This window comes from Pollachius pollachius (assembly GCF_949987615.1).
Source record: "Pollachius pollachius genome assembly, chromosome: 10".
Lineage (NCBI taxonomy): Eukaryota > Metazoa > Chordata > Actinopteri > Gadiformes > Gadidae > Pollachius > Pollachius pollachius.
The window spans coordinates 9,642,586-9,654,125 of record NC_136943.1 but is presented as its reverse complement, the minus strand read 5'-3'; the positions used below and the strand labels follow the sequence as shown (position 1 = coordinate 9,654,125).

Sequence of the window (11,540 nt, the reverse complement as noted above, 5' to 3'; positions counted from 1 at the left end):
TTTCTCTTTAATTCATAATGTTTTTGGGTTGAATTATGGGAACTGAATATATTTTTATTTGCACACATGGTGTGTCTTTGAGTTTTGCCAGATGAAAAGAGTCAGTATTTTCTCCCACAGCCAGTTGTGGTTTGTGCCTTGGTTTGCTCATAGTTTAGGCTTCTCGTTACTCGACACGCATACATTACAACTCTGTGTCCTCACCCACTGACATATCAATGTTCACGTTAATGACAATTAATCCGGATTAGATTTAATGTAATGAGTTTATAATAAATTCCAATTGGTAAAGCAACTGAGAAAATATATGAATCACAGCTCTCCCTCCCTATATCTCTTTTTGATTGTTACCCAATAAAACTGAAATCCCTTATATGGTATGTACAAAAACCCGTCCCTCATTTCGTTATTTTAAATTACACGTTAGCTTCAAAATTCTATATTATCAAAAGTTTAGAGTTGCCTTCCTATCTACAGCCCGGGCCCACTACTTTAACCATAACACTGAGTGTGTGCTGTCCCACTCAATTGGTTAGGCGGTTGGGATGGGAGCTGCTCCCTGATTGGCTGGGGCGCTGCTCATTGGTATGCTGTCAGTCGGGATCACATGGCTCCGCGCTAATAACACACCGGGCTGGCTCACAAGTTTGCAGAGTTGTCTTTGAGAGCCGTGGGGACAGAGCTACAAACTCAGAGCGCGGACCAGACGAACCAAGAGGCACCTGCGTGAAAAAACGACTTTCACTTGATTCGTATAGCAAAACTTTTTTTTGATTGTCGGTGCAACTTCTTAGAGACTGGTCAGTATATACTCCTCTACCTCTTGATCGTGGTGTTTTTTTTTTACTTTTGTATTTCGCTTTTAATTAATAACGCGTGAAGATTCAGTAAAGATTTTAAAAATGTATAACATGATGGAAACCGAGCTGAAGACCCCGCTGCCACAGTCCAACTCGGGCTCCGCGCCGGGCTCCAAGAACAACAGTGCCAACGACCAGGACCGGGTGAAGCGACCCATGAACGCCTTCATGGTGTGGTCCCGCGGGCAGCGCAGAAAGATGGCGCAGGAGAACCCCAAAATGCACAACTCGGAGATCAGCAAGCGCCTCGGAGCTGACTGGAAACTTTTGACGGACGCCGAGAAGAGGCCGTTCATCGACGAGGCCAAGCGCCTGCGCGCCATGCACATGAAGGAGCATCCGGATTACAAATACCGTCCCCGCAGGAAGACCAAGACCCTGCTCAAGAAAGACAAGTATTCTTTGCCCGGGGGGCTCCTGGCGCCCGGCTCCAACGTGGTCAACAACGCCGTGTCGGTGGGCCAGCGCATGGACAGTTACGCGCACATGAACGGCTGGACGAACAGCGCGTACTCCCTCATGCAGGACCAGCTGGCCTACCCGCAGCACCACAGCATGAACAGCCCGCAGATCCAGCAGATGCACCGCTACGAGATGGCCGGCCTCCAGTACCCCATGATGTCCTCAGCGCAGAGCTACATGAACGCGGCGTCCACGTACAGCATGTCCCCGGCGTACACGCAGCAGGGCTCCGGCGCCATGGGCCTGGGCTCCATGTCGGGCGTGTGTAAGACGGAGCCCAGCTCCCCGCCGCCGGCCATCACGTCCCACTCTCAGCGGGCATGTTTGGGGGACCTGAGGGACATGATCAGCATGTACCTGCCGCCCGGCGGAGACAGCAGCGCGGAGCACTCCTCCCTGCAGGGCAGCCGGTTACACAGCGTACACCCGCACTACCAGACGGCCGGCACGGGAGTCAACGGGACGCTACCGCTGACCCACATCTGAAGAACTCTCTGCCACATCGCACACAAACATGCATACATATACACACGCACCACATACACAATAAAAATAGAAATAGAGAAAGACTTTGAAACTAAAAAAGAAATAAAAAAGTACTTCGGATACTTGAACTTTTTTTTTGGTTGCTAAAGAACCGACGTTCGGTAGTTTTGTTGGAGAAACGATTTTTCATTTGATCTGAATAAGTTGTAAAGTTGAAAAGCATTTTAAGACATATCATGGTCTGAGACTGAACGTTAAGGCCACTAGTAGACGGCATGGCGAGGCTTTTTATCATGAGTAGAAAGCAATCCACTTTGTGTAGAAGAATTGGACTTCTATATTTTAAATAATGCCATATTTTCTCTGTATGAAAAGAAGGGCAGGTGGCCTCGTGACGAGGCTGTTGTATTTCAGAAACAGATGGATGGAGTGTTGCTTCATATTCATAAATGTTTACACTTAATTTGTAGAATGTTTGTTGTGTCTCGGCTGTGTCCCAAATTGTGTAGTTTTCTCCCCCCCTCCCCCCCTCCCCCCATCCCACCTCTGGGTTTGATGATGAAATGTTAAGACTGTGCCGGTCGCAAGCATATGCGTTTTATTTATAGTAAGATGTTTTGGAGCTTGTTTGACCCCCTTTGTTTGTCACGTGAAAATATTCTATTTTGTTTTGTGAAGTTTTCTGTCGTGTGATGATGGTGTCCCGTTTACTCATATCATCCATGAAAAGGTTTTATTTAAACTGACTGTTTCTACTTATTTCAAGACCATCCTCTATTCTTAAAATAAATTTGTACGAAACACAATTTATGACTCCTTTCTTCTCTTTCTTCTGCTCATTTAGCTGTAGGAGGCTTTGCACTCAGGTCAGGTGTGCAGATTATTTCTGATTGCTTGAATGTGATTATGATTTGTAGATGCTGATAAGGAATGAGTTAAGCGTTAAATTAAAGCCAGGTGATCATCCGGGCGATGTGTCAGACGGCGTGTGAAGAGGAACTTTAACACGCTATTGGAACAGGTTTGCCTCGGAATAATGCAGCCTTTAAAAAAATCTATTCCATGGAAGTGTGTGATAATTTAAATAATTAGGTTAATTCATTTATGATATTTTTTTTATTTTACATAAAAAACATGTTTCTTCTAAAATTGACATATTTATCCAATGGGTATCAACCACCATCATTGCTGTTTAAAGGCATGCAAACATATGCATGTACTAATAGAATCACACAAGATACAAAATGATAGGGTTAGGAATTCAGGAATGCATGTTTTGGATGTGACTAAGTTAGTATTCCACACCACAGTCTATGGTCAATATGATGCGTTACATTTTATTGAGAATCTCATTAGGAACCATTGAATAGATAGTATTATAATTAATAGAATAGTAACAACAATACATCCCTAAAAGTTGCATAAAGGGTTCATTAATTGTATTATATATATTCCAAGCACAGACACTTATTTTTAAACAACATACAACTAAAAGGATATTGAAACAAAAAGTCCAACCCGATCAAATATAACTATTGACACACACCATATTTGCTGAAATTCCATAAAACGAACAAAGTGTAACAGAATCCACCTGGAATAACTTGTAAGTACAAGATGATTTAAAAACATTTAATTTATTATCACTCCAAGTTCTAAGGTTCAATCGTTTCTCTTTTTTACTTCAACTCCAAGTTTTGGGCTGTGTGCTGATGCCATCATTTCGGTATTTTCTAAAATGTGGAATTTGCCAACTCCACATTTTTCTCTTCATTCCACCTTTGCTGGTCAGTGAATAATTTAGCGCTTGGTAAAGGAACTCAAATATGAAGGCGCTTTCATTAAACAGAAATCAATATTCTGTTTATGGTATTAAACTTACTTAAATTGACCAAATGTTCACTCTAACACCTAAACATATGAGCTTGCACCCCTCAACCCCCCCCCCCCCCACACACACACACACACACACTTACAAAAACACACACCCACACAAAACACTCCTTGTGACTTATGCTAGGTTGGTGTTTTAAGAAATACAAGAAAAGGAACAGATTTGCATATAGATTAGCATATATAGTTTGGAAACACACCAGGAAATAAACAAACTGGTCCAGAGAGTGAGAGAGAGATGGGAGAGAGAGAGAGAGAGAGAGAGCCAATGGTCTGTTCACATCCTGCTGGTCTTCCCACACTCTCTGCCGGGTTTGAAGCACAGCCCAGCACAGCGGCCTAGATTAGCCCCACGCACCTTTGTGGAGGGGAAGATTATCCGGACCTCCCTGCATTCAGCGACAGGGTCTTAAGTCACTCTAGCGCGCTAGCTGCCGCCCGTCACCTCATCACCCTCTCCAACTAATTTATTTGTAATTAAGCAGCTTTTCCCTTTTTTCCCCAATATATACCCCCGCGATTAGTGCCGTTGGTTAGGGGCTACCGTGATAGGTAATGCTATCAGGAATGGGAAACTCAGTCAAAGTATCGGGTCCTGATTAAAGACCCACTACTATTACAGTGTTAGTATGAGTATTTATTCACAACACAATCACTCACTTAAGTCCTATGATCAATTCACCACTTAAATGCCGCAAAGCAAACCCCCTTCCTCAAAAAGCTCACTCTGTATCTGAACCACATAATTATCATTCATCACGTGATTTGTTGGAACATGTGGAGCGGCACTATTCGTTGCTGCTCATTGTGTTTGAATGTTCTAGCAGTGAGGCCATCCATGTTGGACTAGTGACCCCCTCCAGTCTCCACCCTCCCCTCTCTCTCTCTCTCTCTCTCTCTCTCTCTCTCTCTCTCTCTCTCTCTCTCTCTCTCTGTCTCTGTCTCTCTGTCTCTCTCCCTCTCCGCTAAGCACCCGGAGGGCCTCTCTCTCTCTGCTGTCATGTGGTGCTCAGTGCCCACTCAGCAAGTGCAGGCATATCCCCACTTCCATCTGCCTATGACCTCACAGGGCCTGTTTGTCTAACCCTCCTCTCCAAAAACGTATAGTCCCTTAGAACCAAGCTTCAGCCCAGGCCCGCTAGATTCTGCTTGAATATACACACACATACATGGACGTGCATGCGTGTGTGTGTGCATTAATATGTATTTATTTTTGTATGTGTGAATGTATGTATGTATGAATGTATATGTGTATGTATGTATGTATGTATGTATGTATGTATGTATGTATGTATGTATGTTTGTATGTATGAATGTATGTATGTATGTATGTATGTATATATGTATGCATGTCTGTATGTCTGTATGCATGTATGTATGTATGTATGTATGCATGTATGAATGTATGTATGTACGTATACATTCAGACATACCTATGAACGTTAAATACTTTATTATGCCTTCATGTTTTTGTGTGTGGGTGTATGAATGTAAAGTATGTGTGTAAGTATATGTATTTTACATATATGTGTGACGGCACGTTGGTGGCATATTTAGGTGCACTTTTTTTTTTTCACCCCAGGAAATCCATATATGAGCCGTTCTAATTATGGAAGTGACTTCCATGGCGTGAGGCCATAGCCACGTCTAGCCCCCGGTCTTGTGTAAGTGTGGTCATGGAGCGCTGGTAGCAGTATTCTCCCTACATCTACGTCAGTGTGACGTGTGGATAGCTTCCTGTAACAGGTGAACTCGACCGACCGACTGCCGTCTGTGACATCAGCAGCTCTTCCGACAGGACCGGCTCGGTGACTTTGAATCAGACGTCGACGTGTACACACCTACCTCCAGAAATACACCTTATCTCCAACGTAAATCACAGCCCAGACTTTCCATGGCGAAATAGAACCATCTGCATTCCTCACCGCAGCATGTGTGCCGTTGTTGTTGTTTTTAAAACAAGTTTGAGTGTTAATGTTATATATATATATATATATATACATTTAGAAATGCCGGGCTGAGCTTCAGCATTAACTGCGATATTCTAATTCTAACACGCGTGTATATGTGTGTGAGTGAGAGTGTGTGCGTGCGAGTAAACACAAATTGGGGAAGGTATTGCTTGTGTGAGATAAGGGCAGTGTAGAAGATTAACTTTCCGTTCTTTAATGCAACACATTTAGGCAATCTTATCCCCTTGAAAAAACATGTCAATGTTTTATTAAATAGTTGAATTCTCATTTTGTGTGTGTGTTAGTGTATGTGTGTACACGTGGACAATATATGTGTGTGTGTGTGTGTGTGTGTGTGTGTGTGTTTGTGTGGGTGATTGTGAATGTGTGTGTGTGTATGTGTGGATAATATATATGAGCGTGTGTGTGTTTGTGTGTGTGTGTGTGTATGTGTGTACGTGTGGATAGTATATGTGTGTGTGTGTGGGTGAGTGTGCGTGTGTGTGTGTCCGTGTGTGTGTATACATGTGTATGTGTGGATTATATACATGTGTGTGTGTGTGTGTGTGTGTTTGTATGTGTGTGTGTGTGTGTGTATGTCTGAATGTATTGATCTGCTGTGGCTGGCCAGGCCCGTCCACATGGCTGAGACTCGCGCAGTGCACTAAGAATGACAGCGTGGTAGTATTGGAGTGTGAGTATGTGTGTCTGTGTGTGTGTGTGTGTGTGTGTGTGTGTGTGTGTGTGAGTGTGGGTTAGGGTTGAGGGCGGGGGTTAATCTCCCTGAACCAGGGCAGATGTTGTTAACGAGTTCCTCCCAGCTCGGCTCCCTGCGTGGGAAAAAGGCCTCAAACCCTCCTGGGGGTCAGGGCTTCTGGGCTGACCCACTGAGAGCATCCACACTGCAGGAGCCAACCGCCCCCCCTCACTCACTCACTCACTCACTCACTCACCCAGGAGCCCAGCAGGAGCCAACCCCCCCCCCCCCCACTCACTCACTCACTCACTCACTCACTCACTCACTCACTCACTCACTCACTCACCCAGGAGCCCAGCAGGAGCCAACCCACCCCCCTCACTCACTCACTCACTCACTCACTCACTCACTCACCCAGGAGCCCAGCAGGAGCCAACCCCCCCCCCCCCCCTTACCCCCCCTCAGACACTCACTCACCCAATCATTTAGGAGCCCACCAACCCACTCACCCACCAACTCACTCACTCACCCTCTCATTCACTCACTCACTCACTCACTCACACACACACACACACACACACACACGTACACACACACACACACGTACACACTGACTCATTCACTCATTCCATTTTTTATATATTTATTTATTCATCCTCTCTCTCTCTCTCTCTCTCTCTCAGACTGACTGACTCACACATTCACTGACACACACACACACACACTCCCTCACTCACGCACTCATTTTGATATGTATAATTATAACTGTATTATATGTAAAATAATATTTGATCTATAATAATATATTCACTATTTCATTTCTTCACTCCCTTATCTAGTTATATATATATTTATTGATTCACGCTCTCACTAACTGCCTCCATAATTAATGTATATTATATTATTTTCAATAACTCATTAACCTTCTCACTCATTACTTAAAATGTACGAAAGGGCTCACTTATTCCCATCAATTAACATATCCTATCTTTCCCTAACTCACTTCTTAAAAGACAGATTTAAACTGACATAGCCCTGAGTGTGTCTTTGAGTTGTTTCTGATCTCTGTGATCTTTACCGCTGGGGGTAACCCTATTTTTAACTGCTTGCCTGGCTTTATATGAGCGTCACCGTCTTCTTCCATAATGAAGTACTTTCTGTAATGATAGCTGTCGCCGGATAGCTGTTCCTTACACAACCGCAAAGAATGCTGAGGGCGAAGTGCTTCAAAGGCCCACGCACCACCGCTCTTTAAATTGTGTAAGCCCAGTAGCTACTTACCTGTATTAATATTAGTGGGAACCAACCGCCTTCACAGGCCCCACAGACGCAGGCACGCAAGCTACAAGGGCAGGGCCTGCAATCAGAACAGCACAGATGACACATCTTTTACACATGTCAAACACACTTTATGATGACATACCGCATGTGCAATATTTTTATCACACGTTCTACGACACTATATATCGACGCCTGCCGATGTGTCGTGGTAGTCAAAGCTCGGGGGTTTTCGACGTGTTATGTGGAATTGTTGCTCATACATATTTGATTAAGACGGATCAGATCACTCCAAAATGAGATCGAGGGCCAAGTACACGGGCAGGGCCGGATGATAGCTCTTTGATCCAGGCTAAACGATCTGACTCCACCATGACCCAACCCCGCACGACTTAGATCCAGGGCAACACCTGACACACAACAATCCAATCGTCTGCTTCAAATCACGCAAACGCCAAGGGAATCCCTTTTTTTCGGACATACGTTTTGGCGAAGTGCTGTATTGCTTGTGTTTTCTTTATCGACGCAGGGAGCAGCCGGTGCACGGCCCTGCATGGCGGCCCTGTGGACGTGTGCGAACATGCCTCACTCCTGACTCACAGAGCAGAGAGCGACAGAGAGCACGCCGTATGACCTGAACGAGCCGCGCCACAAACCGGGGCCGATCCCTGGTGCGGGGAACACGTCACCGCGAACCCACCGCTACAGGTTAAGCCCAGACTCTTAGCCAGACTTCAGCCAGCTGAAGCACCAAGGTAGCAAAGGACATGGGGCCTGCGAGCCGTCTTTGGTGTGCGTATTGACTTTGAGCCGGGCAGGTGCATCATGCGAATATGAGACTCGACAAATATGAAGCGGGCTTAGCGCTCGTCTTTGTCCCCGGCGCAGAGCAAACACGGGACGTCAGAAATGGCTGAATCGTCGGAGCCGCTGCTGTGTGTTGTGGTCTTCTCTCCCGTGTTTTCACAGCGCAGCTCCGACGGGCATATCCTTTGATTTTTATTTCTTTTTTTTTGTTCGCGTTACACAATGCAGAGGTTTTTGCATTAACTTGTTTTGGAGAAATTACAGTAATTGTGGTTAGAGGCAGCTGTGCACGCACATACATAGACACAGCCGAGAGGGAAACAGGATTTGGAAGCTTCCTCCTGAATAACCTGTAAGGGCAATTACATCCAAACGGCTGGCTCTAATGTAAGAGCCAGGGGAAGCCCAGGCGCGCTAGGCAGGCCTGTCTCGTGTTCGCCGCTGCAGATGGCCTCGGTTCTCTCCCAAATCCTGCCTGTACTTTGTCTGGGCATACTGGAGCATGATGCCCGCCTCTTAATGCGCACACAGAGCAGAGTGGTGAGAGGTTCTGACCCCACTTCTGACCCGTCTTGGAGGCACTGTGGTAATGGGGCCAAGTTTGTCCCGTGTGGCCTAGCTCCCCGGCTAGCATCATATACATCATATATACGCCTAGGGACAGTGGGCTGAGCACGGAGGGATTGTAAAGAGACAAAGCAAGTGGGGGGCCGGGCAGGGGGGGAGCGGCGTGATTGAAGATGGGGGGGGGGGGGGGCAGGGTGTCAGTGGGAAGATTAGGCTTCTCATCTAGGCCACAGTTATTGATTAGTTGTTGGCGGCAGACAGAGAGAAGGAACACCAATTGACAGATACACAATGCCGTGAAGGGGTTGCCATGTGTCCTCAGACGGTCGCCATGACGTCACCCTGTGTGTGTGTGTATGTGTGTGTGTGTTTGTGTGTGTGTCTTCTAACCTGTTAACACACCATCCGGTATGTTACAAGCAAAATTTACCTTTCAAACACAAACTACGAACAACAAAGTTTTGGAAGGGTCACCAGTGAGTGCAGTGTGTGTGTGTGTGTGTGTGTGTGTGTGTGTGTGTGTGTGGTTTTCAGGCCAGTGGGGTGGGGGATGGGGGTGGCGTTAGATGTGAGGATGGGGGGGGGGGGGGGCGGATCTTATGGGGGAACCATAACCCTGGGAAGATGGGGGAGGTGAAGCACCCCCAGCTTACGGCTCAGTTCTGACTGACTCTGTCACTTATTGATTAGTTGCCATGGTGCGTTTGTCAGGCCGGCTCTCCTAGAGGTGGGACCCCGGGGGCCACTGCCCACAGGAGCCTCTGGAAGCTTTATCTGCAGGGGGTTGCTATGTGTGTGTGTGTGTGTGTGGGGGGGGGGTGTTGGTACAATGTGTATTTTTTTGGGGGGGGGGGGGGCGGGGGGCGGGAATGGGGTTTGTGCCCACATGTCTGTATATGTTAAGAATCATTTGTGTGTTAAGTCCAGCTTGGAGTGTGTGTGTGTGTGTTTGAAGATGTCTGTAACTTTCAGCAGTCTTTTATTCTTCCATTTCTCTCAGTGGTCCAGTGTTCTAAGGTGTGTGTTGGTGTGTGTGTGTGCTCATTTGGTGTGTGTGTGTGTGTTTGTGTGTGTGTGTCTGTGTGTGTGTTTGAAGATGTCTGTAACTTTCAGCAGCCAAACTCAATTTAAGTTTTATTTTTCCATTTCTCTGATTTCCTCTGTGATCATTTAGTGTGTGTGTGTGTGTGTGTGTGTGTGTGTGTGTGTGTGTGTGTGTGTGTGTGTTGGGAGGGGGGGGGGGGGGATGTGTATCCCTAGCAGAGTGGCCCTGAGTGGACTAGGCCCCAGCTAATCTTCGGTTCAGCTCGGTTTCTCCATCATTGTGAACAGGCATCCATATTTATGCGTACACGACGTCCCCCGGGACGTCCAATAATGGGGATTGTAAATAAATTGTCCAAACTTATTGAGCTGTGAAATCCCCTCCATTCCCTCAGAATTTGCCTTCTGATATCATTCCCTCTCATGTCTGTAGATGCATTGTCTTGGTGTCCATGAAATTGAAGACATTATGTGTGTGCGTATGTGCGTGTCTCTTCGAATTTGTTTGTGCGTGTGTGTGTGTGTGCATGCGCACGGCTTGCTATGCACGTGCGTATGCTTGAGTGTGTGTGTGTGTGTGTGTGTGTGTGTGTGTGTGTGTGTGTGCAAACACCCATAAGCATTTGTGTATGTTCTGGTGTGTGAGCAAATGTGTGTGTGTGTGTTTGTGTGTGTGTGTGTGTGTGTGTGTATGTGTGTGTGCGTGCGTGTGCGCCCCAATATGCATGTGTGGGTGTGTGCGTTAGTGTGTTGTACGCACACACCCATAAGCATGTGTGTACATTTGGGTGTGTGTGCGCACACACACCCATATGCATGTGTGCCTGTGCACGTGTATGCGCGCGTGTCTCCGTCCGTACGTGAGCATCTGCTATGTGCGCACATGCCCATGAATGTGTGCTTAAGGGTGTGTGCTCAACAGCCCCTCGGGGCGGACGGGCCTGATGCGTTAGGGATGGGGCCGGACCCGGCGCCGCCAGGCCTTCACCTGCGCGATGTGACTGCTCTGCTAAATAGTCAACACACGGGGACAATGGCTGAGCTGGGTGGGGTGTAGAAGGCCCATCACACCTCAAGGGTTCATTACCATGGCCCCCGTGGGGCCCTCAAGGGCCAGAGGGGGCCTACGGGTGGGAAGCATGGGAGAGAAGGGTGGGTGACCGAAAAAGGTGAAACACCAAACCAAGCACTGCCTCTTGGAGGGTAAAAGTATGAACCGTCTCTCTTGTTTGTATGTTATTTTCAAGAATTTCCGTTGGGCGAATTGTAAATAAATCACTAAACATCATTGGAATCGGCTTCAATGGGGCCATCGCTGTCACTCTGTAGTTATTTGTTCATCCCCATGTGCTTCTTCGGAACAATATACTGTAAATTGGGCATAAAGGAGAATAAATGGTTTATTTGTTGTGGAAACTCAGTTAGCTCACTAGATGTGAGTTAGTTCTCGGTGACAAAGATGCTAAACTCAAGACAATGAGTGCCTGAGCGCCG

General features: G+C 46.6%; 1 protein-coding gene across 1 annotated transcript; it reads left to right on the top strand.

Moving 5' to 3' along the window:
- Positions 1–667: 667 nt before the first annotated feature.
- Positions 668–2,614, top strand: sox3 (SRY-box transcription factor 3). The gene has a single exon (XM_079745312.1). It carries the CDS (start codon positions 903–905, stop codon positions 1,806–1,808), a length of 906 nt encoding a protein of 301 aa, XP_079601438.1. The 5' UTR covers positions 668–902; the 3' UTR covers positions 1,809–2,614.
- The last annotated feature ends 8,926 nt before the right edge of the window (positions 2,615–11,540 follow it).